The sequence below is a fragment of the Plecotus auritus genome (genome assembly GCF_963455305.1).
Source record: "Plecotus auritus genome assembly, chromosome: 9".
Taxonomy (NCBI): domain Eukaryota; kingdom Metazoa; phylum Chordata; class Mammalia; order Chiroptera; family Vespertilionidae; genus Plecotus; species Plecotus auritus.
Genome location: NC_137783.1, coordinates 1180750 through 1202661, shown reverse-complemented (window position 1 = coordinate 1202661; position 21912 = coordinate 1180750). Strand labels below are relative to the sequence as shown.

The following is a 21912-nucleotide window of genomic DNA, read 5'->3' as shown; positions in this document are numbered from 1 at the left end:
CCGCTCAGCACCCTCCCAGCACTCAGCACCCTCCCAGCACTCAGCACCCTCCCAGCACTCAGCATCCTCCCAGCACTCAGCATCCTCCCAGCGCTCAGCACCCTCCCAGCGCTCAGCACCCTCCCAGCGCTCAGCACCCTCCCAGTGCTCAGCATCCTCCCATCCGCTCAGCACCCTCCCAGCCGCTCAGCACCCTCCCAGCACTCAGCACCCTCCCAGCACTCAGCACCCTCCCAGCACTCAGCATCCTCCCAGCCGCTCAGCACCCTCCCAGCCGCTCAGCACCCTCCCATCCGCTCAGCACCCTCCCATCCGCTCAGCACCCTCCCAGCACTCAGCACCCTCCCAGCACTCAGCACCCTCCCAGCCGCTCAGCACCCTCCCAGCGCTCAGCACCCTCCCAGCCGCTCAGCACCCTCCCAGCGCTCAGCACCCTCCCAGCGCTCAGCACCCTCCCAGCACTCAGCATCCTCCCAGCACTCAGCATCCTCCCAGCGCTCAGCACCCTCCCAGCGCTCAGCACCCTCCCAGCACTCAGCACCCTCCCAGCGCTCAGCACCCTCCCATCCGCTCAGCACCCTCCCAGCGCTCAGCACCCTCCCAGCTCTCAGCATCCTCCCAGCCGCTCAGCATCCTCCCAGCGCTCAGCACCCTCCCAGCGCTCAGCACCCTCCCATCCGCTCAGCACCCTCCCAGCGCTCAGCACCCTCCCAGCTCTCAGCATCCTCCCAGCCGCTCAGCACCCTCCCAGCCGCTCAGCACCCTCCCAGCGCTCAGCACCCTCCCAGCGCTCAGCACCCTCCCAGCGCTCAGCACCCTCCCATCCGCTCAGCACCCTCCCAGCGCTCAGCACCCTCCCAGCGCTCAGCACCCTCCCATCCGCTCAGCACCCTCCCAGCCGCTCAGCACCCTCCCAGCCGCTCAGCATCCTCCCAGCGCTCAGCACCCTCCCAGCGCTCAGCACCCTCCCAGCCGCTCAGCATCCTCCCAGCCGCTCAGCACCCTCCCAGCCGCTCAGCACCCTCCCATCCGCTCAGCACCCTCCCATCCGCTCAGCACCCTCCCAGCCGCTCAGCACCCTCCCAGCACTCAGCACCCTCCCAGCACTCAGCACCCTCCCAGCCGCTCAGCACCCTCCCAGCGCTCAGCACCCTCCCAGCGCTCAGCACCCTCCCAGCACTCAGCACCCTCCCAGCCGCTCAGCACCCTCCCAGCACTCAGCACCCTCCCAGCACTCAGCACCCTCCCAGCACTCAGCATCCTCCCAGCCGCTCAGCACCCTCCCAGCCGCTCAGCACCCTCCCATCCGCTCAGCACCCTCCCATCCGCTCAGCACCCTCCCAGCACTCAGCACCCTCCCAGCACTCAGCACCCTCCCAGCCGCTCAGCACCCTCCCAGCGCTCAGCACCCTCCCAGCGCTCAGCACCCTCCCAGCGCTCAGCACCCTCCCAGCGCTCAGCACCCTCCCAGCACTCAGCATCCTCCCAGCACTCAGCATCCTCCCAGCGCTCAGCACCCTCCCAGCGCTCAGCACCCTCCCAGCGCTCAGCACCCTCCCAGTGCTCAGCATCCTCCCATCCGCTCAGCACCCTCCCAGCCGCTCAGCACCCTCCCAGCACTCAGCACCCTCCCAGCACTCAGCACCCTCCCAGCACTCAGCATCCTCCCAGCCGCTCAGCACCCTCCCAGCCGCTCAGCACCCTCCCATCCGCTCAGCACCCTCCCATCCGCTCAGCACCCTCCCAGCACTCAGCACCCTCCCAGCACTCAGCACCCTCCCAGCCGCTCAGCACCCTCCCAGCGCTCAGCACCCTCCCAGCCGCTCAGCACCCTCCCAGCGCTCAGCACCCTCCCAGCGCTCAGCACCCTCCCAGCACTCAGCATCCTCCCAGCACTCAGCATCCTCCCAGCGCTCAGCACCCTCCCAGCGCTCAGCACCCTCCCAGCACTCAGCACCCTCCCAGCACTCAGCACCCTCCCAGCGCTCAGCACCCTCCCAGCGCTCAGCACCCTCCCATCCGCTCAGCACCCTCCCAGCACTCAGCATCCTCCCATCCGCTCAGCACCCTCCCAGCCGCTCAGCATCCTCCCAGCACTCAGCATCCTCTCGGCTCTCAGCACCCTCCCATCCGCTCAGCACCCTCCCATCCGCTCAGCACCCTCCCAGCTCTCAGCACCCTCCCAGCGCTCAGCATCCTCCCAGCCACTGAGCATCCTCCCAGCCGCTCAGCATCCTCATGGATTCTCTCTCATCATTGACGTTTCTCTCTCCCTCTCCCTTCCTCTCTGAAATCAATAAAAATCTATTTTTAAAAAGAAAGGCTTCCCAGCTCCCTGTTTGTGGCTCATAAATGCAGGGGCTGTGTCTCCAGCTCTTGCAGCTGGGCCTGGCCTGGCAGGGCCTCAGTGAACACTGGTGGGCGAGGGACTGATGATCTTACGTCAGGGAATGGCAGACTCACATGGTGGATCTCAGCCTCCCCAAGGCAAACGTGCCTCTGAGGGTCAAATATACGAGGAAATTCCTTGCCCAGAAGTAAACACGCCCCCATCCGCACCCCCACCACCCGCCAGGGGTTCACTACTTGGCTTTCTGAAAAAGTTACGCGGTTCCCGCAACGGCCCCTGGGTGTCAGGGGCCCCTGGTCGGCAGGTAGCGTGCTTGCTGGGTGCAGACTGGCCCTGGCCCTGGAATGACCGCCTGTAGGGCCGTGGCTGAGAGACGCTCACACCTCTGGGTCGGGTGAGTCTAGGGAAGGAGGTGGGGTGGCCGGGGAGAGAAGCAGATTCCTCAGGAAGGCGGGGCTTCCAGGCGTCAGCACTCTGGACAGCTCCCGCCGGGCGGGCAGTGAGGATGCGGACAGGACCTCCAGCACTGGCTGCTCCTGCCCCTGGAGGAGGCCGCAGCCGCCTTCACACACAGGCTGTGCATCGCCCTCTTGCTCCACCTGCCCAGGTGGCACTCTCAGTGGGGAAAGCCAGCAGCTACAGGGCAGAGCCCTGGGACTAAGGCCGAGGGTCTTCTAACACTGAACCCCAGGCCTGGCTGGTGTGGCTCAGGGGTTGAGTGTTGATCTAGGAACCAGGAGGTCACGGTTTGACTCCTGGCCAGGGCACATGCCCAGGTTGCAGGCTCGATCCCCAGGAAGGGGTGTGCAGGAGGCAGCTGATCCATGATTCTCTCTCATCATTGATGTTTAAATATATTTTTATTGATTTTTTTACAGAGAGGAAGGGAGAGGGATAGAGAGTTAGAAACATCGATGAGAGGCACATGCCTTTAAAGCAAAGTGATAGGGAGAAACCAAGATGGCGGCATAGGTAAACACCTAAACTGCTGCCTCGCACAACAATTTCAAAACTACAACTAAAAGACAGAACGGACACCATCCAGAACCGCAGGAAAGCTGACTGAGTGAAAATTCTACAACTAGAAGGAAGGAGAAAAGCTCACAGAGAATTGGAGGTACGGCAAAGGGTCTTTGTGCGCGCAGAGAGGAAGGGCGGCGGAGTGCCTGGCTGGCTTTCTCTGGCGGAAGGGGGAAGGGAGCCCCCGACCGCATTGAACCCCAGTTCTGACTGCAGTGAACCCCAGTTCCAGGCGAGCCCCCGGGGACCCACGCTCTTGTGGGGGGAGTCTGGACTCTCGGGCGGAGACTCGGGAGCCGGGGAAGGCGGAAGACTGAAAGTCCGCTCGCGCCAGTGCGCACAAAGGCTGCGGAGGCTGCCACAGGCTTTCCCTAGCGGAAGGGAGTGAGAGGCTCCTGACGGCACCGAACACCAGTTCTGACTGAAGTGAGCCCCAGTTCTGACTGCAGTGAACCCCAGTTCTAGGCGAGCCCCTGGAGACCCACGCTCTTGTGGGGGGAGTCTGGACTCTCGGGCGGAGACTCGGGAGCCGGGGAAGGCGGAGGACTGAAAGTCCGCTCGCGCCAGTGCGCACAAAGGCTGCGGGGGCTGCCGCAGGCTTTCCCTAGCGGAAGGGAGTGAGAGGCTCCTGACGGCACCGAACACCAGTTCTGACTGAAGTGAGCCCCAGTTCTGACTGCAGTGAACCCCAGTTCCAGGCGAGCCCCCGGAGACCCACGCTCTTGTGGGGGGAGTCTGGACTCTCGGGCGGAGAATCGGGAGCCGGGAAGGCAGAGGACTGAAGGCACACACGTGCTAGCAAGGGCAAGGCTGATGGGAAGCCAAGACTGAGACTCCACCCCATCCAAGCTGAGCACAGAGGCTATTGCAATTTGGCAAGTCTAATCCTATAAGGCTGTCTCCAGCACCGGACTTCTCCCAGCATAGACACAGCTGATCCTTACAGCCAACTGGCCTGGTGGTCAATTCTTCCCAGTGATACCAACAACAATAAAGACTTAATTACAACAAGGCTGTACACACAGTCCACAAAGGTGTGCACCAAGAGTGTCCACCTCAGGTTAACTGGGGAGGCAGACCCACTGGGCCAAATTGGAAACCTAGCACACAAATCTACCAACTCAGGGAAGCAGTGAAAATGCGGCGTCTAAGAATCAGATCACAAACGAAAGAAATGGAGGAAAACAAACGACTGGATATAGAATTCAAAACCACGGTTATAAGGCTTTTTAAGAATATCCTAGAAAAGGCCAATAAATATAACGAGACCCTCGAAGAGATGAAAAAGGACCAACTAGAAATTAAACATACACTGACTGAAATAAAAAATATTATACAGAGACCCAAAAACAGACAAGAAGAACACAAAAATCAAGTCAAAGAATTGAAATACAAAGAAGCAAAAAACACTCAACCGAAAAAGCAAAAAGCAAAAAAAAAAATCCAAAAAGTTGAAGATAATGTAAGAAGACTCTGGGACAACTTCAAGCGTACCAACATCAGAATTATGGGGGTGCCAGAAGAAGAGAGAGAGCAAAATACTGAAAACCTATTTGAAGAAATAATGACCGAAAACTTCCCCCACCTGGTGAAAGAAATGGACTTACAAGTCCAGGAAGCCCACAGAACCCCAAACAAAAGGAATCCAAAGAGGACTACACCAAGACACATCATAATTAAAATGCCAAGAGCAAAAGACAAAGAGAGAATATTAAAAGCAGCAAGAGAAAAACAGTTAGTTACCTACAAGGGAGCACCCATACGACTGTCAGCTGACTTTTCAACAGAAACTATGCAGGCCAGACGGGAGTGGCAAGAAATTTTCAATGTGATGAATAGCAAGAACCTACAACCAAGATTACTCTACCCAGCAAAGCTATCATTCAGAATTGAAGGGCAGATAAAGAGTTTCACAGACAAGAAAAAGCTAAAGGAGTTCATCACCACCAAACCAGTATTATATGAAATGCTGAAAGGTATTCTTAAAGAAGAGGAAGAAGAAAAAAGGAAAGATAAAAATTGTGAACAACAAATACATATCTATCAACAAGTGAACCTAAAAATCAAGTGAATTAAAAACCTGAGGAACAGAATAATCTGGTGAATACAGTAGAATCGGGGGCATAGAAGGGGAGTGGACTGATAATTCTCAGGGGGAAAGGGGTATGGGGGGTTCATGAAGTGACTGGACAAAAATCATACACCTATGGATGAGGACAGTGGGGGGTAGATAAGGGCAGAAGGTGGGGTGGGAAATGGCTGGAGGGGAGCTATGGGGGAAAAAAGGAGAAATAATTGTAATAATCTGAATAAAGATTTATTTAAAAAAAAAATAAAGCAAAAAAAAAAAAAAAAGAAACATCGATGAGAGAGAAACATCCATCAGCTGCCTCCTGCACACCTCCTACCGGGGATGTGCCCGCAACCAAGGTACATGCCCTTGACCGGAATCGAACCTGGGACCCTTCAGTCCGCAGGCCGACGCTCTATCCACTAAGCCACACCGGTTAGGGCTCATCATTGATGTTTTTATCTCTCTCCCTCTCCCTTCCGCTCTGAAGTCAATAAATCTATATTTAAAAAATTCCTTTCATTCTTAAAAAACAAAACTGAATCCCAGGCATCTGCTGATAGGGAAGCCCCTCCAATTAGAAAATCTGTTGTGTCTTTTTTTTTTTTAATCCTCACCTGAGGATATTTTTCTCATTCATTTCCAGACAGAGTGGAAGGGAGGGGGAGAGACAGACAGAGAGAACCATCGATTGGCTGCCTCCTGCAGGGGCTCGGGATGGAGTCCGCAACTGAGGTTCGTGCCCTTGACCCCTTGACTAACATCAACCACTGAGCCAAACCGGCCAGGGCTGTCCTGTCTTTTCACAACGACCGGGGCCTCCTACCTGGCTCTCCCTCGCCCCGCGGAATCACGTCGAACAGAGCGTGGAAGCCGGAGTTGGTGACCACAGCGTCGCTCCGGAAGACCAGGGTCATGATGTCGGAGGAGGAGGAGACCAGCACCGCTCCCGGGGCACAGAACCGGCCCAGGGAGAGCGAGGCCATCCTCGGCCCATCGAAGACCTCCACAGAGTCGAAGGGGCACCCCGGGACGTCTTCCAGGCTGGTGGGGGGGGGGGGCAAAGCGGAGGGTTAGCACCTTGCTGGGACCGCCCTGACTGAAAAGCGCACACCGTAGGACCGTCCCGGGATTCCACGTCCGGGTCGTGGTTTACATGGCACACGGACATGTGACATATCGACTCCCTTTCTCAGATGTCTCGTGACCCGCCCTCTTGTTCCCTTTGAGGAATGAGCGAGGCTGGTGGTTACGACTGGGTCACAGGCGTGTTCAAGGCCGTGTCCTTACTTCAGACTCGGAATGCTGAGTTTGACGCGGGATTTTTTATCCGCGTGGATCTCCCAGACGCACTGGGTGTCGGTTGGGTAGTTTTCCGGGTACCGGGGGCTGGAAAACGAGCTGGGGAGCCTGGTCAGCACCCCTCCACAGGAGCCACTTCCTCCTGCAACAACAGGGGACACCTGCGTGACCGGCAATGACCTGGCCCCACCCCTGGTGGGTGCCGTGGGCAGCACTGCCCCCTGGTGGGCACACACAAGGCCGTCAGCTGGGAAGTAGCGTCCTTTTTTTTTTTTTTTTTTTTTAAATATATTTTATTGATTTTTTAGAGAGGAAGGAAGAGTGATAGTCAGAAACATCGATGAGAGAGAAACATCGATCAGCTGCCTCCTGCACACCTCCTACTGGGGATGTGCCCGCAACCAAGTTACATGCCCTTGACCGGAATCGAACCTGGGACCTTTCAGTCTGCAGGCCGACGCTCTATCCACTGAGCCAAACCGGTTTTGGCAGGAGCGTCCTTTTGGTCTAATTCTGTCTGATGAGACAAATGGAGTTTCCATTTTAATTTAAAAAGAGCGATTACCTGTTATGTGATCCTGAGACGCCGTGGAAAGACCTAGAAGGAAAACAAGGGGTGATAACTGTGATGACCAGACAGCTCCTCTCTCTCCACACGGTTTCCTCCATCCCTGTCACCCACGGAAGTTCGCGCTGAGCTGAGTTACATGCAATGAGAGAACCACAGACGAACGTGCCTTTGAATGTCTGTGCCCTGGACCCTCACCAGGGCCCTTTAACATCAGACAGCCCTACCCCCTCAGTCACGACATGAAGCCGCCGTTCCCAGGAGCGCCCGGAACATGCCAATGACTGGTGACCTGCGTGTGCTGTCCGAGGCTCTGTGGGCACAGCAGGCGCCTCAAAGAGCAGGAGACGGAGTCGACCATTCCAGCCCCGCTGCTTCCGATCGCCCCAGTCCTCGGCCGGGAAGAGGAGGTGAGCTCACTCACGCGGGCCCGGCAGGATGCCCGCGGTCCCCCGGCCCAGACTGTCCTTGCAATGGAACGAGGGCCCCTTCATTCACCTCCAGCGCCACCTCAGGGCTCACACCGCGTGTGCGGGCCTGACTTTTCTCACTTTGTGTGTGTGTTTTTCAAATGTTGACTATATAACATGTGGATGCTTTATTTTTTTATGTTTTTAATGGATTTCAGAGAGGAAGGGAAAGGGAGAGAGAGAGCGAAACATCCATGATGAGAGAGAATCATGGATCCGCTGCCTCCTGCACGCCCCCTAATGGGGATCAAGCCCACAGCCCGGGCATGTGCCCTGACGCTCAACCGCTAAGCCACAGGGCCGGGCTCAACTTTGGTTTTTATTACAGATGAATATCATTCGATCAGTAAGTTATAAGGTCTTTGAACACGGGCGGAAGTCACAAGGTCCCCAAGAGCGTGTACGTAGGGGTCAGGCTGGTTCCACCATTAATTCCTGAGTGATCTCAGGAAAGTTCCTCCACCTTTCTGAGCCTCAGACTTCTCTTCTGCGAAATACAATAGCAAATCGCTTTTGGCAGGAGTGTCCTGGGGACAACCAGTCATCTGAGCAAAATGTCCCCCCCTCTCGGCCCCGGTTCTGTCCGGTCTTTGTGTAGCCGGGGCCGATGGACAGTGTGGTCAGTGAGGTTGGTGCCCAAGAGAGCCAACAGGTTGAGTTCAAATCCACTGGCTCGTCCTGGGTACAGTACTAACTTTCTTGTCTCAATGTACCTATCTGAAAAATGGGAATAATCGAAGTCCTTCTCTCAAGGGTTATTGCAGGGATTAAATGAGTTATAAGTGCAAAGAGCTCAGAACAGTGTATGGTTCTCAACATTCATCCATATTTGATATTATTGTTGTTGTTGTTATTATCATTATTATTATTATCAAAGTTGCTTGGACTAGAAAAAAACATGGACATACCTGGAGGTGTGGGAGGAGGCAAGTCTTCTGCATCTGGGAGCATAATGAGAAGAGGTCTCTCTCATTAGTGAATCCAAAGTGTGGAGGACGTGGGGTATGGGCATGAGTGGGGGACAAAGGGGAAAGGACCATGGTCTTTCTGAGACCAGAGCACCAGACCTGTCCCTGGGCCAGTCCAGTCCTCCTCTGGCAGGGTCCTTGGTCTCAGGGGCAGGGGACTCAGGGCTGGATTACCTGTCCCCTCTAATCCTGAACCACCTGGGATATGTGTTAGAATGCAGACCCCAGAGCCCCCTTCTCAAACCGAGTTAGTCATCATCTCCAGGGTCGGGATCCTGCATCGTGATTGCCAGGTTCCCGGTGGGGCAGGTACACACGAACAATCGAGACCCCCACCTCCCCTGTGCAATCTGGAGCTGCCCTTGGCAGGGTGTGTGTCTGAGCCCAGGGCCAGGGAGAAGCTCGAGGATTGTGTGATGAAAGAATGAGCATATGGATGGAGGGATGGAGGGAGAGGGTGGAGGCAGGGAGGGAGGGAGGGAAGGATGAATGGAAGAATGGATGGATGGATGGAGGGATGGATGGATGGAGGGATGGAAGGATGGATGGATGGAGGGTTGGATGGATGGAAGGATGGAGGGATGGATGGATGGAGGGAAGGATGGATGGCAGGAAGGATGGAGGGAAGGATGGATGAAAGGAAGGATGGAGGGATGAATGGATGGAAGGAATGATGGAGGGATGGATGGATGGAGGGAAGGATGGAGGGATGGATGGATGGATGGAAGGAAAGATGGAGGGATGGAAGGATGGAGGGATGGAAGGATGGAGGGATGGAAGGATAAATGGATGGAAGGATGGAGGGATGGATGGATGGAGGGAAGGATGGATGGCAGGAAGGATGGAGGGAAGGATGGATGAAAGGAAGGATGGAGGGATGGATGGATGGAAGGAAAGATGGATGGCAGGAATGATGGAGGGATGGATGGATGGAAGGAAGGATGGAGGGATGGATGGATGGATGGAAGGAAAGATGGAGGGATGGAAGGATGGAGGGATGGAAGGATGGATGGATGGAAGGATAAATGGATGGGAGGATGGATGGAGGGATGGATGGATGGAAGGAAAGAAGGATGGATGGCAGGAAAGATGGAGGGATGGAAGGATGGATGGTAGGAAAGATGGAGGGATGGAAGGATGGAGGGATGGAAGGATGGAGGGATGGAGGGATGGATGGATGGATGGATGGATGGAAGGAAAGATGGAGGGATGGAAGGATGGAGGGATGGAAGGATGGAGGGATGGAAGGATGGAAGGAAGGATGGAGGGATGGATGGATGGATGGAAGGAAAGAAGGATGGATGGCAGGAAGGATGGAAGGATGGATGGAAGGAAAGATGGATGGATGGAAGGATGGAGGGATGGAAGGATGGAAGGAAGGATGGATGGAAGGATGGAGGGATGGAAGGATGGAGGGATGGAAGGAAAGATGGAGGGATGGAAGGATGGAGGTATGGAAGGATGGAGGGATGGAAGGATGGAGGGATGGAAGGATGGATGGAAGGATGGAGGGATGGAAGGATGGATGGAAGGATGGAGGGATGGAAGGATGGATGGAAGGATGGAGGGATGGAAGGATGGAGGGATGGAAGGATGGAGGGATGGAGGGATGGAAGGATGGAAGGAAAGATGGAGGGATGGAAGGAAGGATGGAAGGAAGGATGGGAGGATGACATTCCACCTGGGATGCATGGTTTCACTGCCTTCACCCACAACACCCGAAAGGATTGTCTGAGAGGGGAGGGGCTACCAGAGCAGGTGACGCCGGCATCCTCATGGTGGCCACAGTTGTGCTCCGCCCAGCCCGAGTGCGTGCATTGGCCCAGGTGGCGCTCGGCCCCCGAGCACTGGACGTTGTCCAGGAGGATGTCCCCGGAGCCCGGGCCGAAGTGGGCCTTCCCCAGGGCAGCGACGGCCCTGCCGCAGCCCAACTGCCGGCACACAACCTCAGCCTCGTGCAGGTCCCACAGGTCGTCGCACACGGTGCCCCAGGCCCCCTGGCGGAGGACCTCCACGCGCCCCGAGCATGCGCCGGAGCCGCCCGCCAGCCGCAGCGCCGGCCAGTGCCCTGTGGACAGAGACCTGGTGACGACCGCCGTCGGGGACGCTCCCCACGAGCTGGTCGGGCTGCCGGCCCTGCACCACCATCAGGGATGGAGGACATGGCAAGAGGTCAGGCAACGGGTCAACCTCCCGGGTTTGATAAATCATCAGGATTGTCAAAATGCCGTATAGCCTCGCCCGGCCGGCATGGCTCAGCGGTTGAGCATCGACCTATGAACCCGGAGGTCATGGTTCCATTCCCGGTCGGGGCACAGGCCCGGGTTGTGGGCTCAATCCCCAGTAGGGGGCGTGCAGGAGGCAGCCGATCCATGATTCTCTCTCATCATGGATGTTTCTATCTCCCTCTCCCTTCCTCTCTGAAACCAATAAAAGCATATTTTAAAACTGTCCATTAACTGAATAGTTATTAGGCCCCTCTGGGCAAATGCAGAAGAACGTTATGAACAATGTGCACAGTGATCTGTGGTTTTGTGTGTGTGCATGTGTGCGTGTGTGCGCGTGTGTGCATGTGTGTGCATATGTGTGTGTGTGTGTTCACCTTTGTAGTAACTCAGGAAGAGCATCCATTTACCAACTTTATCTACGAGGAAACTGAGGCAAAGTGGCTCACCCCCAATCTCACGTCTGGTAAGTAACAGATCTAAATGCAGGTCTAATTCCAAAGGTCACTGCGTTTCTTTCTTCTCTGCTGCTCCATCTCACTGCCTCCAGGGTGTCTGACACCCTGTTCCCCTTAAAAGGTCGCTGGTGACGTGGAGGCGCATCAACTATGACCCCATGTGGCCCCACACAGGGAAGACAGGGTCCCCCTAGAACAGCCGTGGGCAAACTATGGCCCGCGGGCCGGATCCAGCCCGTTCAGCTGTTCTATCCGGCCCGCGGAGCCGAAAGAGCGGAGGGTTCTCTTGCTCTCCCCTCCGCTCCTTTACTTTGAATTTATATTAGTTCACACAAACACTCCATCCATGCTTTTGTTCCGGCCCTCCGGTCCAGTTTAAGAACCCATTGTGGCCCTCGAGTCAAAAAGTTTGCCCACCCCTGCCCTAGAAGGCCGTGGAACCTGCTCAGGGTTTGACGGCTTGGAAAGGCTCTGAAAAAAATGAACTCTGCTCCCCCGGACGCTAGAGCCCGACGTGGCCCATGGTGTCGAACGGCCCTGAAAAGTTCGACAGCAGTCACGTGGCCCCGTTGCAAATAGACGAACCGCGTGCGGTTGGTCCCGTTTCTGCCCAGGAGGCAGGTACAGAGGCAGGTGCCGAGAGGAAAGGCACCGGGCGATGCCGGCTGCACTCGGGCTTACCTGGTCTGGCCGTCCCCGTCCTGGGTGTTGCTGCTGGGATGGCTGTGGGTACAAGAAAACCTCCTTCAACAAAAGGGAGGACGCGGGCAAGACAAGGAGGCAGCGTTCCGAGACAGCTCTCCACGCCACGCGAAGACGCCGGCAGAGTCCCTCCCCCCCCCGTCTTCTCTACAAGAAGCAACCTCCGCCCGGCCGGCGTGGCTTGGTGGGTGAGTGTCAACCTACAGACCGGGAGGTCAGGGTTTGATTCCCGGTCGGGGCACAGGCCCGGATTGCGGGCTCAGTCCCCCGTGTGGGGCGTGCCGGGGGCAGCCAATCGGTGACTCTCTCTCGTTATTGATGTTTCTCTCTCTCTCTCCCTCTCCCTTCCCCTTTACATCCATCATAAATGTGTGTTTAAAAAAGAAGCAACCTCTGAGATCGAACTTCCTTGACGTGGGGGTCTCGGCGTGTCTCAGATGTGTGGGATCCAACAGAAGTGATCCCTTTCCCTGCCCAGTCCCTGGGCGCATGGCAGTTAAACCGTGCCGCCCTGTGCTGGAGGCACCCCCGTCGGTGCTGCTGCTGCGTCTTCGGTTTCTACTTTCCCTAAACGGGCGTGTCTGGTTGGCTGTGTTTCATTGCCTTTGACAGGAATCCAGATCAACGACGATCACTAGGCAGGGACCCCGCTATGTGTAGCCTCGTTCCACTGCGAGTGAGCATCATACATGTGCAAACGCGTGTGGACAGACCTCTCAGCTGCGGTAGATACGTGCAGGCGGTTAGCAGACGTGCGTGAAAGGGATCAGATTACGACAGTGACCGCACCCGGGGTGGGGACAGAGGCAGACACGGAAGTAGGAGCGAAGATTGAGTAACAACAGGAGACAGGACTCACTGGTGAGCGGTGGGGTCTGTGGAACCGGCTCTGCAAACACAAGGAAACCATCGTCAATTACCGCCCGGCGTCGCCCTGGCCGGGCCGCTCCGTGATGAGAGCGCCATCGCCGTACGCCAAGGTTGCAGGTTAGACCCGGCCCGGGCACAGACGAGAGTCAACCGTGAGCGCACGAATAAACGGGCCAACGAGGGTCTCTCTCAAAAAATTAAACCCGTCGGTCAGCAACGGTGTCCCGTCAATCACGGCGACGTCCCTGATCGGCTTGTGACAGAGCAGCTGCCCCCGCCCGCTCAGCGGGGCGCCCGGGGCTTCCGAGAAGGAGGCCGTTCTGAGCAGCGTGTGGGCCGAGGCGGCGGCTGAAAGAACCGTCCCTGAGCTCGGCCCCTCTCAGTGGTCACTAGTGCAGGACCCATCGCTGGGAGGCCTCGGGGCAGGGACGGACCCCTCAGACCTCAGTTTCCTCATCTGTCAAAGGGGAGGACGCACGGGCTTGCGTGAGGATTGGAGGAGGTAGCACATGCAAAGGGCTTAGGATGTTGACCGGCTCCAACGAGGCATCCGGCCGACGCCAGCTGTTCTTCCGATCACGGCTGCTGTCCGCCCCCAACCTCGGCACGTGTGGCTCACCGGGACCCTCGGTCCAGCTCCTGGCTGCCTCCGCACCGCACACCGCGCCACCCCACCTGTGCTCCCGCAGCTCCCGCACCTGCTGGCCCTCCTCCTCCTCCTCTGCTCACAGCCTCACCAGGTTTAAAGACAAATCTAAGCCCGGCCGGCGTGGCTCCGGGGCTGAGCGTCGACCTACGAACCAGGAGGTCACGGTTCGATTCCCGGTCAGGGCACAGGCCCGGGTTGCAGCCTCCATCCCCCGTGTGGGGCGTGCAGGAGGCAGCCGATCCATAAATCTCTCTCATCATGGATGTTTCTGTCTGTCTCTCCCTCTTTCTTACTCTCTGAAATCAATAAAAATATTAAAAATAAATAAGGACAACCCTCAGGCTGCTTGCTGTATTTTCGTGAACACTGTGCTGTAGCCGACACTCGCCTCTCTCTCCCTCTCTCTCTCTCTCTCTCTCTCTCTCTCTCTCTCTCTCTCTCTCTCTCTCTCTCTCTCCTGGTGCCTTCCTGAGACTCACGCACACACTAACCGAGCACATTCGCTTTGCTGGCCTGAATGTCCTGTACCCTGCTTGTCCGCTAATGGTGTCGCCCGTGCTGGTCTGGAAGGCCCTCTGTCTCCCGGGCTGGGACCACACCCCCCGCAGGTCCTAACACGCCCGCCCGGGGCAGGACTCAGAGGGACTCAGAAACGGCTTTCCGCTGAGCCTGCGAGGAGACGCCGTGTGGACTGGACAGCCCTCGTGATGCCCCAGGACAGGTGCCTCAGTCACCACCCAGCAGGCCTGGCGTGGGGTCATCTGATCATCCCCACTCCGGGGCCGGGGGGCGGGGGGGCAGGCAGAGGCGGAGTCTGCCGCCCGAGGTCCCAGCGCAGCGATGGGCCAGTCACGGCTCCGCGGGCGGACAGGCCCGCTCCCGGCGCTCGCACTGGCCACCCCCTTACCTTTGGCTGCGGAGTAATAATACGCGATGAAGACCTTCCCGATGTTGTTGGAGCTTCGGAAGTACTGGAGGGTCATGGAGCTGGAGGAGGACTCGTAGGTGAGGTAATAGCCTGAGCAGGTCCTCCCCAGGGACGTGGCCGAAGACGGGGGGCCGTCCAGGATTTCAAAGTATTCGTTGGCGCAGTCCAGGCTGGGGAGGAAGCGGATGGCGCCTCAGGCCCCGGGCGGCAGCCCTGCGGGTGCGCTTGAGGCGGGCCCTTCCGTCGTGACTATAAGGAGGCCGCGGACAGGTGAAACGCTGGCCTTCAAACGAAGGGTGCGTTCCTTTGACCTCACTTTCCCCTCCAAGGAGGATGGGACTTTAACTGGGACGGGAGGGAAGCCGCTGAAGCTCTAGGGGTGCCCTGAGTTCACGGCGCCTCGAAGCCCTGGGCCCGGGGCAGGGCTGGGCGAACCAGGGCCATGGATCTGCTGGGTCTGCCCGCGTAGACACGGCTCCCAGGTCCAGTCCAGCCATTTATGAGCTCTCGACGGCCGGCCGGCCGGCCTGGAGGGCGGGAGGGAGGTCCCACCCCCGCCCAGCTCGCCTTGGGGAGCGACCTGAGTGGTCAGCTGCTGCTCTCCGTTGTCGAGCTTTGTCCAGATGCCTCTAGCGCTCTCGTCAGAAACCCGTGCCCATGCCTCGGCCCCTGAGCCTCCGGCCCAAGTCATATTTTGGACAAGAAAAATTCAAGAGTAATAAACAACTTAAGTTGCTTCTGGGGGCCAGTCTCCTTAAGACACTGATCTATGAAGAACGTCAACCTTGACTACGACATTAAAATCTGAACATTTCTCATTTCTTAGGTCTCGGTCCCCTGGATTCTGCACCTTTAACCAGAGGCTGAAATAGAGACACACTGCGTCTTAATCTTCGCCTCTGTCACACACACACACACACATGTGCACCCCACGTGTGCACACACAGAGACACATGCAGACACATGTGCATGCACACATATACAGACACATGCGCATGCACACACATGAACACACGTGCATACACATGCATGTGAAAATGGTGACCGCTGAATAAGAGGTCTGTAGTCGAGCTCACAGTGTTGTACGCACGTCAAGGTCATGCTTCTGGTATTGCTCTGCAGTTACGTTAAGAGCCGCCGGTAGGGGAGCTGGGGAGGCACCTGGAACTCGCCCTATTTCTGCAGCGTCTTGTATGTTTATGATTATTTTGGACTAAGACTTAGAGACACGGAGGAGCCCTAGTTGTGGGAGCCAACCAGGGAAGCCCACGGTGGCATTTCGAACCGCGCGCGGCCTCGGCGCCGCGGGACCTACTTGAGGTAGGGGAAGGCCAGCAGCACGTGGTCGGACGCGTTGGCCCGGATCTCCCACACGCAGGTCACGTTGTCGCGCATGACAGTCCGCGGCGGGTTCCTCACGGCGCCCGACGCGTTAGCGATGACGCCGCCGCACCGAGGTTTCTCTAAAAGCAGGAGGGGGTTCAGGGTCTCCACTTGCCCTTATTCAGTTCACGCATTTTATAACTCACACACTTCACCGTTTCCTTCCACATTCAGACGGTTCACGCCCGAGGTCTCACCTGCAGTGGCCGTCCCTGCCGTGGCAGCCGACGGGCGACCTGTCACACACAAAGGACACGTGGACTGTCAGCGGGCGCGAGGCCCACGCTGTCCGGGTCCCCCCCCCCCCCCCCCCGCAGAGCCGCGGAGCCAGCCTGGGGGTGAGCCGGCGCCCGGACAGATGCTGGTGTGGGGAGGGAAGAGGCACCACCGGTCTAGAACCTTCCCCGACGCTGGCGCATCCTTCCCGCGTCACACACACAAATGAGCTACGTTTAAATCGGGGTGAAGACCATGGAAGATGGGAGATGCTGGCTCCTGTGGCCAATTCCAGGGAGCCTGGGGCTGGAGCCACGCGGCTTCGGTGGACGAACAGCAAGAGGCACTGATGCGCTGCTCCCCTCCACCGCTGCTCCGGGCCCGGGAGCCGGGACCAGGGACGCTCCGGACCCTCCTTCCGGCCCGACGCGCCTCCGACCAGTGGCAGCTGGCCCAGAACTTCCCGCTGGAGCGTCTCTCCCAGGACCAGGCCACTCCGCCTGCCCAGGACCAGAGCCCACCACCCCGAGGGGCGGACTGAGCATCGCTAGACCTCGCCCCTCAGCCTGATGCACGACGCCGCGCACAGGACGGGGTTGGTGCAGGAGAGGGCACCTGGCACCTCTGGGTATCACCAGAGAGCAGCGGGGCAAACAAGAGCAGGAGCTCCCTGGGGCCGGCTGCACCGGAACGAGGCAGAGGCTAGGAGAGGGGGACAGAAGGGGGCACCTTGACCTTGGCCAGTTCCTTCCCACCAGCCACCTGCCCCTGGGCAGGAAGTTCCTTAACTGCCTCTCAAGTCCTTTTAAAAAAACTATTATTGATTTCAGAGAGGAAGGGAGCGGGGGAGAGAGAGAAAGGAACATCCATGATGAGAGAGAATCACGGATGGGCTGCCTCCTGCACGCCCCACACTGGGGATGGAGCCCGCAACCCGGGCCTGTGCCCCGACCAGGAATCGAACCGCGTGGGAGAGGAGGACGTTAGGGGTTCCTAGGTCGGCGCTCAACCGCAGAGCTATGGTGGCCCGGCTCTGCCTTGCAGATCCAACTCCCTACCCGAGTCTCACCGCCGTCCCCTCGTGCCCTCAGAATGACGGACCGCACGTGCTGTGCGGGAGCCGAGAGTTAGAGCCTGCTGCCTGCGTGTGGCGTGAGCAGCGGAGTAGCGGAGAGGCGGACATGAGCCCAAGGCAGCCGTGGGCAAATTACAGCCCGCGGGCCGGATCCGGCCCGTTCGGCTGTTCTATCCGGCCCGCGGAGCCGAAAGAGCGGAGGGTTCTCTTGCTCTCCCCTCCGCTCCTTTACTTTGAATTTATATTCGTTCACACAAACACTCCATCCATGCTTTTGTTCCGGCCCTCCGGTCCGGTTTAAGAACCCATGGTGGCCCTCGCGTCAAAAAGTTTGCCCACCCCTGGCCTAAGGTGCTCTCCACCTGGCCACGGACATTCAGGGGCTCCAGGCTCCGCCCGCCCCCCCCCCCCCCACCCCGCAGCAGGAGAGTAAGGGACACCCAATTCCAGCACAGCCTCTGCCCCGAGGGGTGGGCACGCTGCCCTTGGCGCCAGCGCCCTCCTACCTGGTGGCGTGCCCGCGGCGTGTGCAGCACCTGTAAGCAGAGGGATGAGAGCGGCGGCCGTGAGCTTTACCCCGTCTCTTGTAGGTTCCGCCTGGGAAGAGCCCGGACCCGCTCGGCCTGGCGAGGGGCGGGGTTACCTGAGCAGACCACGCCCGCGTCTTCCCCGTGCCCGCAGTTGTGGGAGAGCCAGCCGAGGTGGGCACACTCCTCCAGGTGCCCCTCGTCGCCCCTGCAGCGCACATCGTCCAGCAGGATCTTGCCAGAACCTTCCCCGAAGTGGGCCTCGCCGGGCGCGGACACGGCCCGGCCACACCCCAGCTGCCTGCAGACGACGTTGGCTTGCGGCAGGTCCCAGAGGTCATCGCACACGGTCCCCCAGACGCCCTGGTGGAAGAGTTCCACGCGGCCCGCGCAGCTCCCCCGGCTGCCCACCAGCCTCACGGGGGCCCAGCCTCCTGGGAAGAGTAGGGGTCACGGGGTGAGAACGGCGCCCTCTGCCTGTTGATGGCTGGACCGGCTTCTACCCGGCCTAGCCTTCCTTGCTTTCCATGACTTTGCAACGCACACCCTTCCCGCTGCCGGGAGAGGTCCACGCTCGAAGGAGCCCCTAACACCCTCCTCTCCCACACCCCATTGAAGACGGCTTGCCGGGGGGGTCGGTCCTTCACACCAGCGGCCCCAGTTTTTCTCCTCCTCATACCTTTGCTCTTCACCATGCGACACTGAAGCTCCCCCTCTCATTGCCAGGGGTCCTCAAACGACGGCCCGCGGGCCACATGCAGCCCGCCGAGGACATGGATCCGGCCCGCCGGGTGCTGCTGCCTGTCCTACTTAGCAGCCGACGCGTCCCGGGCCCGCAGTGCGCAAAGGAATTTGTTCATAATTTTTTTTTAAACTATAGTCCGGCCCTCCCACGGTCTGAGGGACAGTGGACTGGCCCCCTGTTTAAAAAGTTCGAGGACCCCTGTACACCTTCGCGCTGGGCTGGTGGCTCATGACTCGCTTTGCCCATAGAATGTAGCAGAAACAATGATGCATATAACCTGTCCTACCCAAAGCCATGCAGAGCTGAGTCCGAGAGGGCTGACAGGCTCCCCTGTGCTCCATGGAAGCTCTGGGACAATCACGAGAATAAGCCTGAGCCGGGGGCTGGGTGGTGGAAGTCACATGTCCTCGTCACCTCTGTCACCTCAGATAACAGCTATGGACATGTAAGGCCTGTGAGGGAGGCCGTCCTAGGCCGGACGGTCTTCCACGGACCTGCCAGCTAACCTGAAATGTATGTGGGAGCCCTGCCAAGATCAGCCAAGCCTACCCCAGATCTGCAAGGCAGCCCAGCTGACCCCCAGACTCACGGGCAATTACAAATGGTGCTGTCCTAAGCCACTGTGTTTGGGGTGGTTTTACATGACAATAGATAACTCGTACATGTCTTCTTTACCCATATCCCTTTCTTAGATGACCTGTCCTACCCGAAGCCAGGAGGGGCACGGGGCCAGTGCCATGTTCCCCACGACCGAGGCTGCCCAGTCAGCTCAAGTGTACGTCCGACTTCAGAGGAACCAGTCCCTGTGCTGAATCAGGACAGATTCTCTGCTGGGAATTTGGAATTAGAAGAGGACAGGAAGGTCATCTGGACTCAGGAACTGGTTCCCATACCTGCAGGTGGAGGTGTCCGGACCTCCGGGGCTGTGGTCAGTAAAGGCTCGGAGAAGCCATCCCCTAGAAAGAACAACAGCGTGAGGTCACTGTCAGCAGTGGGGAAAGAACAAGTGGACATTGCATTACAAGACGCTCTGAAGCTTTTGGCATTCTTTCAATTCGTCTAACGAGGCTGCTTAACTTTTTATTCATCTACTAGAGGCCCAGTGCATGAAATTCGTGCACCAGGGTGTGGGGGGGGTGTCCTTCAGCCCAGCCTGCACCCTCTCCACCGGGATCGGGCCTAAACGGGCAGTCGGACATCGCTCTCACAATCCAGGACTGCTGGCTCCCAACTGCTCGCCTGCCTGCCTTCCTGATTGCCCCTAAACGCTTCTGCCTGCCAGCCTGATCACCCCCTAATCACTCCCCTGCCAGCCTGATTGATGCCTAACTGCTTCCCTGCCAGCCTATTTGCCCCCAACTTCCCTCCTCTGCCGGCCTGGTCACTCCTAACTGCCCTCCCCTGCAGGCTTGATCGCCCCCAACTGCCCTCCCTTGCAGGCCTGGTCCCTCCCAACTGCATTCCCCTGCTGGCCATTTTGTGGTGGCCATCTTGTGTCCACATGGGGGCAGGATCTTTGACCACATGGGGGCAGCCATCTTGTGTGTTGGAGTGATGGTCAATCTGCATATTACTCCTTTATTAGATAGAATAGAGGCCTGGTGCATGTGTGGGGGCCAGCTGGTTTGCCTTGAAGGGTGTCCCAGATCAGGGCGGGGGTTCCCTTGGGGCGTGGGGTGGCCTGGGTGAGGGGCCTGTGGTGGTTTGCAGGCCAGCCATGCCCCCCTGTGACCCAAGCGGAGGCCCTGGTATCTGGGATTTATTTATCTCCTACAATTGAAACTTTGTAGCCTAGAGCGGAGCCAAGCCTTCTGCTCCCTCTGTGGCGGCAGCCATTTCTGTTGGGATTTATTTATCTTCCATAATTGAAACTTTGTAGCCTTAAGCGGAGGCCTGGGCCAGCCAGGGTGTGCGGAAAGCTTGGCTTCTTCCATCACCAGGGAAACCCAAGCCTCCCTCCTGCTTTCTCCATGGCTGCAGCCATCTTGGTTGGGGTTAATTTGCCTACTTGCTCCTGATTGGCTGGTGGGCGTGGCTTGTGGGCATGGCTTGTGAGCGTGGCTTGTGGGTATATAGCGGAGTGATGGTTAATTTGCATATTACTCTTTTATTAGATAGGATATTATGTTCATGGTAAAGGGATCCTTGAATTCTTGGTCCAATAGAAATAAGTCTTTAAAAAATAGGAAACAAACTTAAGAACATCATATTTGAGGAAACCTGAAGGAAAGGAAAGCAGCATCTACAAATTGATAATGCTGGGATGTATTCATAAATATGCTTTGAATGGGAAGAATAATATGAGCAAGTTCTAAAGAGCTTAGTGACCTTCCAGCCAAAAGACATGATTATTCAATTCTGGAATCTAATTCTTATTCTGCCACATGCACATGAACATCAGTTTTCTGATCTGTGCCAGATGAAGAGAAGGCCATGAGTGCAACCTCAGCCTCTTAGCTGTAAATGGAAAATTAATTCATCCACAGAAACCTGTCTGTTTGCATAATACCAGATGTTGGCAGATATCTTAATAATTTACCTAAGATATTCTTGTTTGAGTGCTTAGCTCTCTATATACATAACCATAAGAACACACAAACTAAAAATGGCCAAGGAAGTGATTCACAAGTACAAAGTTTAACTTACCAGGTAAACTAGTTTCTGCTGATAACGGTGCTGCTGCTGGTAACAATGCTGCTGATAATGATGGCATTGATGATGGTGACAGTGGTGGAGATGATGATGACAGTGGTGATGGTGATGATGACAATGGAGATAATGACAGTGGTGATGATGAGAACAATGAGGATGTTGATGATGGTGACAGTGGTGATGAAGTTGGTGACAGTGGTGGTGATGATGATGATAATGGTGATGTTGATGATGAGAGTAGTAATGACGATAATGACAGTGGTAATAATGACAGTGGTGATGATGATGACAATGGTGATGATGACAGTGGTGGTGATGATGGTGATGACGAGAGTGGTGATGGTGATGATGATGATGATGATGACGATGACAGTGGTGATGATGATGGTGATAATGGTGATGATGATGATGACAGTAGTGATAATGATGATGGTGATGATAGTGGTATTGATGACAATGGTGGTGATGATGATGGTGATGATAACAATAGTGATGATGATGATGGTGATAATGGTGATGATGTTAATAATGGTGATGATGACAATGGTAGTGATGATGATGATGACGATGGTGATGATAATGGTGATGGTGATGATGATGATGGTGACGATGATGGTGACAATGGTGATGGTGATGATGACAATTGTGATGATGGCAATGGTGATGACAATGATGGTGATGATGACAGTGGTGGAGATGATGATAATAGTGATGATGCTGCTGACAATGGTGA

At 57.0% G+C, this 21912-nt stretch overlaps 1 protein-coding gene across 1 annotated transcript in view; it reads right to left on the bottom strand.

The window, feature by feature from the left end:
* The window catches only part of LOC308257778 (scavenger receptor cysteine-rich domain-containing protein DMBT1-like), a gene marked incomplete at both ends in the record, with an annotated part of 61008 nt that overhangs the window by 24132 nt on the left and 14964 nt on the right, over positions 1-21912 (bottom strand). The window contains 12 exons of the mRNA XM_080687851.1: positions 6268-6485; positions 6732-6885; positions 7309-7341; positions 8690-8722; positions 10500-10817; positions 12994-13023; positions 14561-14751; positions 15897-16044; positions 16162-16200; positions 17762-17791; positions 17899-18216; positions 19421-19483. Coding sequence (XP_080543977.1) covers positions 6268-6485; positions 6732-6885; positions 7309-7341; positions 8690-8722; positions 10500-10817; positions 12994-13023; positions 14561-14751; positions 15897-16044; positions 16162-16200; positions 17762-17791; positions 17899-18216; positions 19421-19483 — 1575 coding nt within the window. The remainder of the gene's footprint in view (positions 1-6267; positions 6486-6731; positions 6886-7308; positions 7342-8689; positions 8723-10499; positions 10818-12993; positions 13024-14560; positions 14752-15896; positions 16045-16161; positions 16201-17761; positions 17792-17898; positions 18217-19420; positions 19484-21912) is intronic.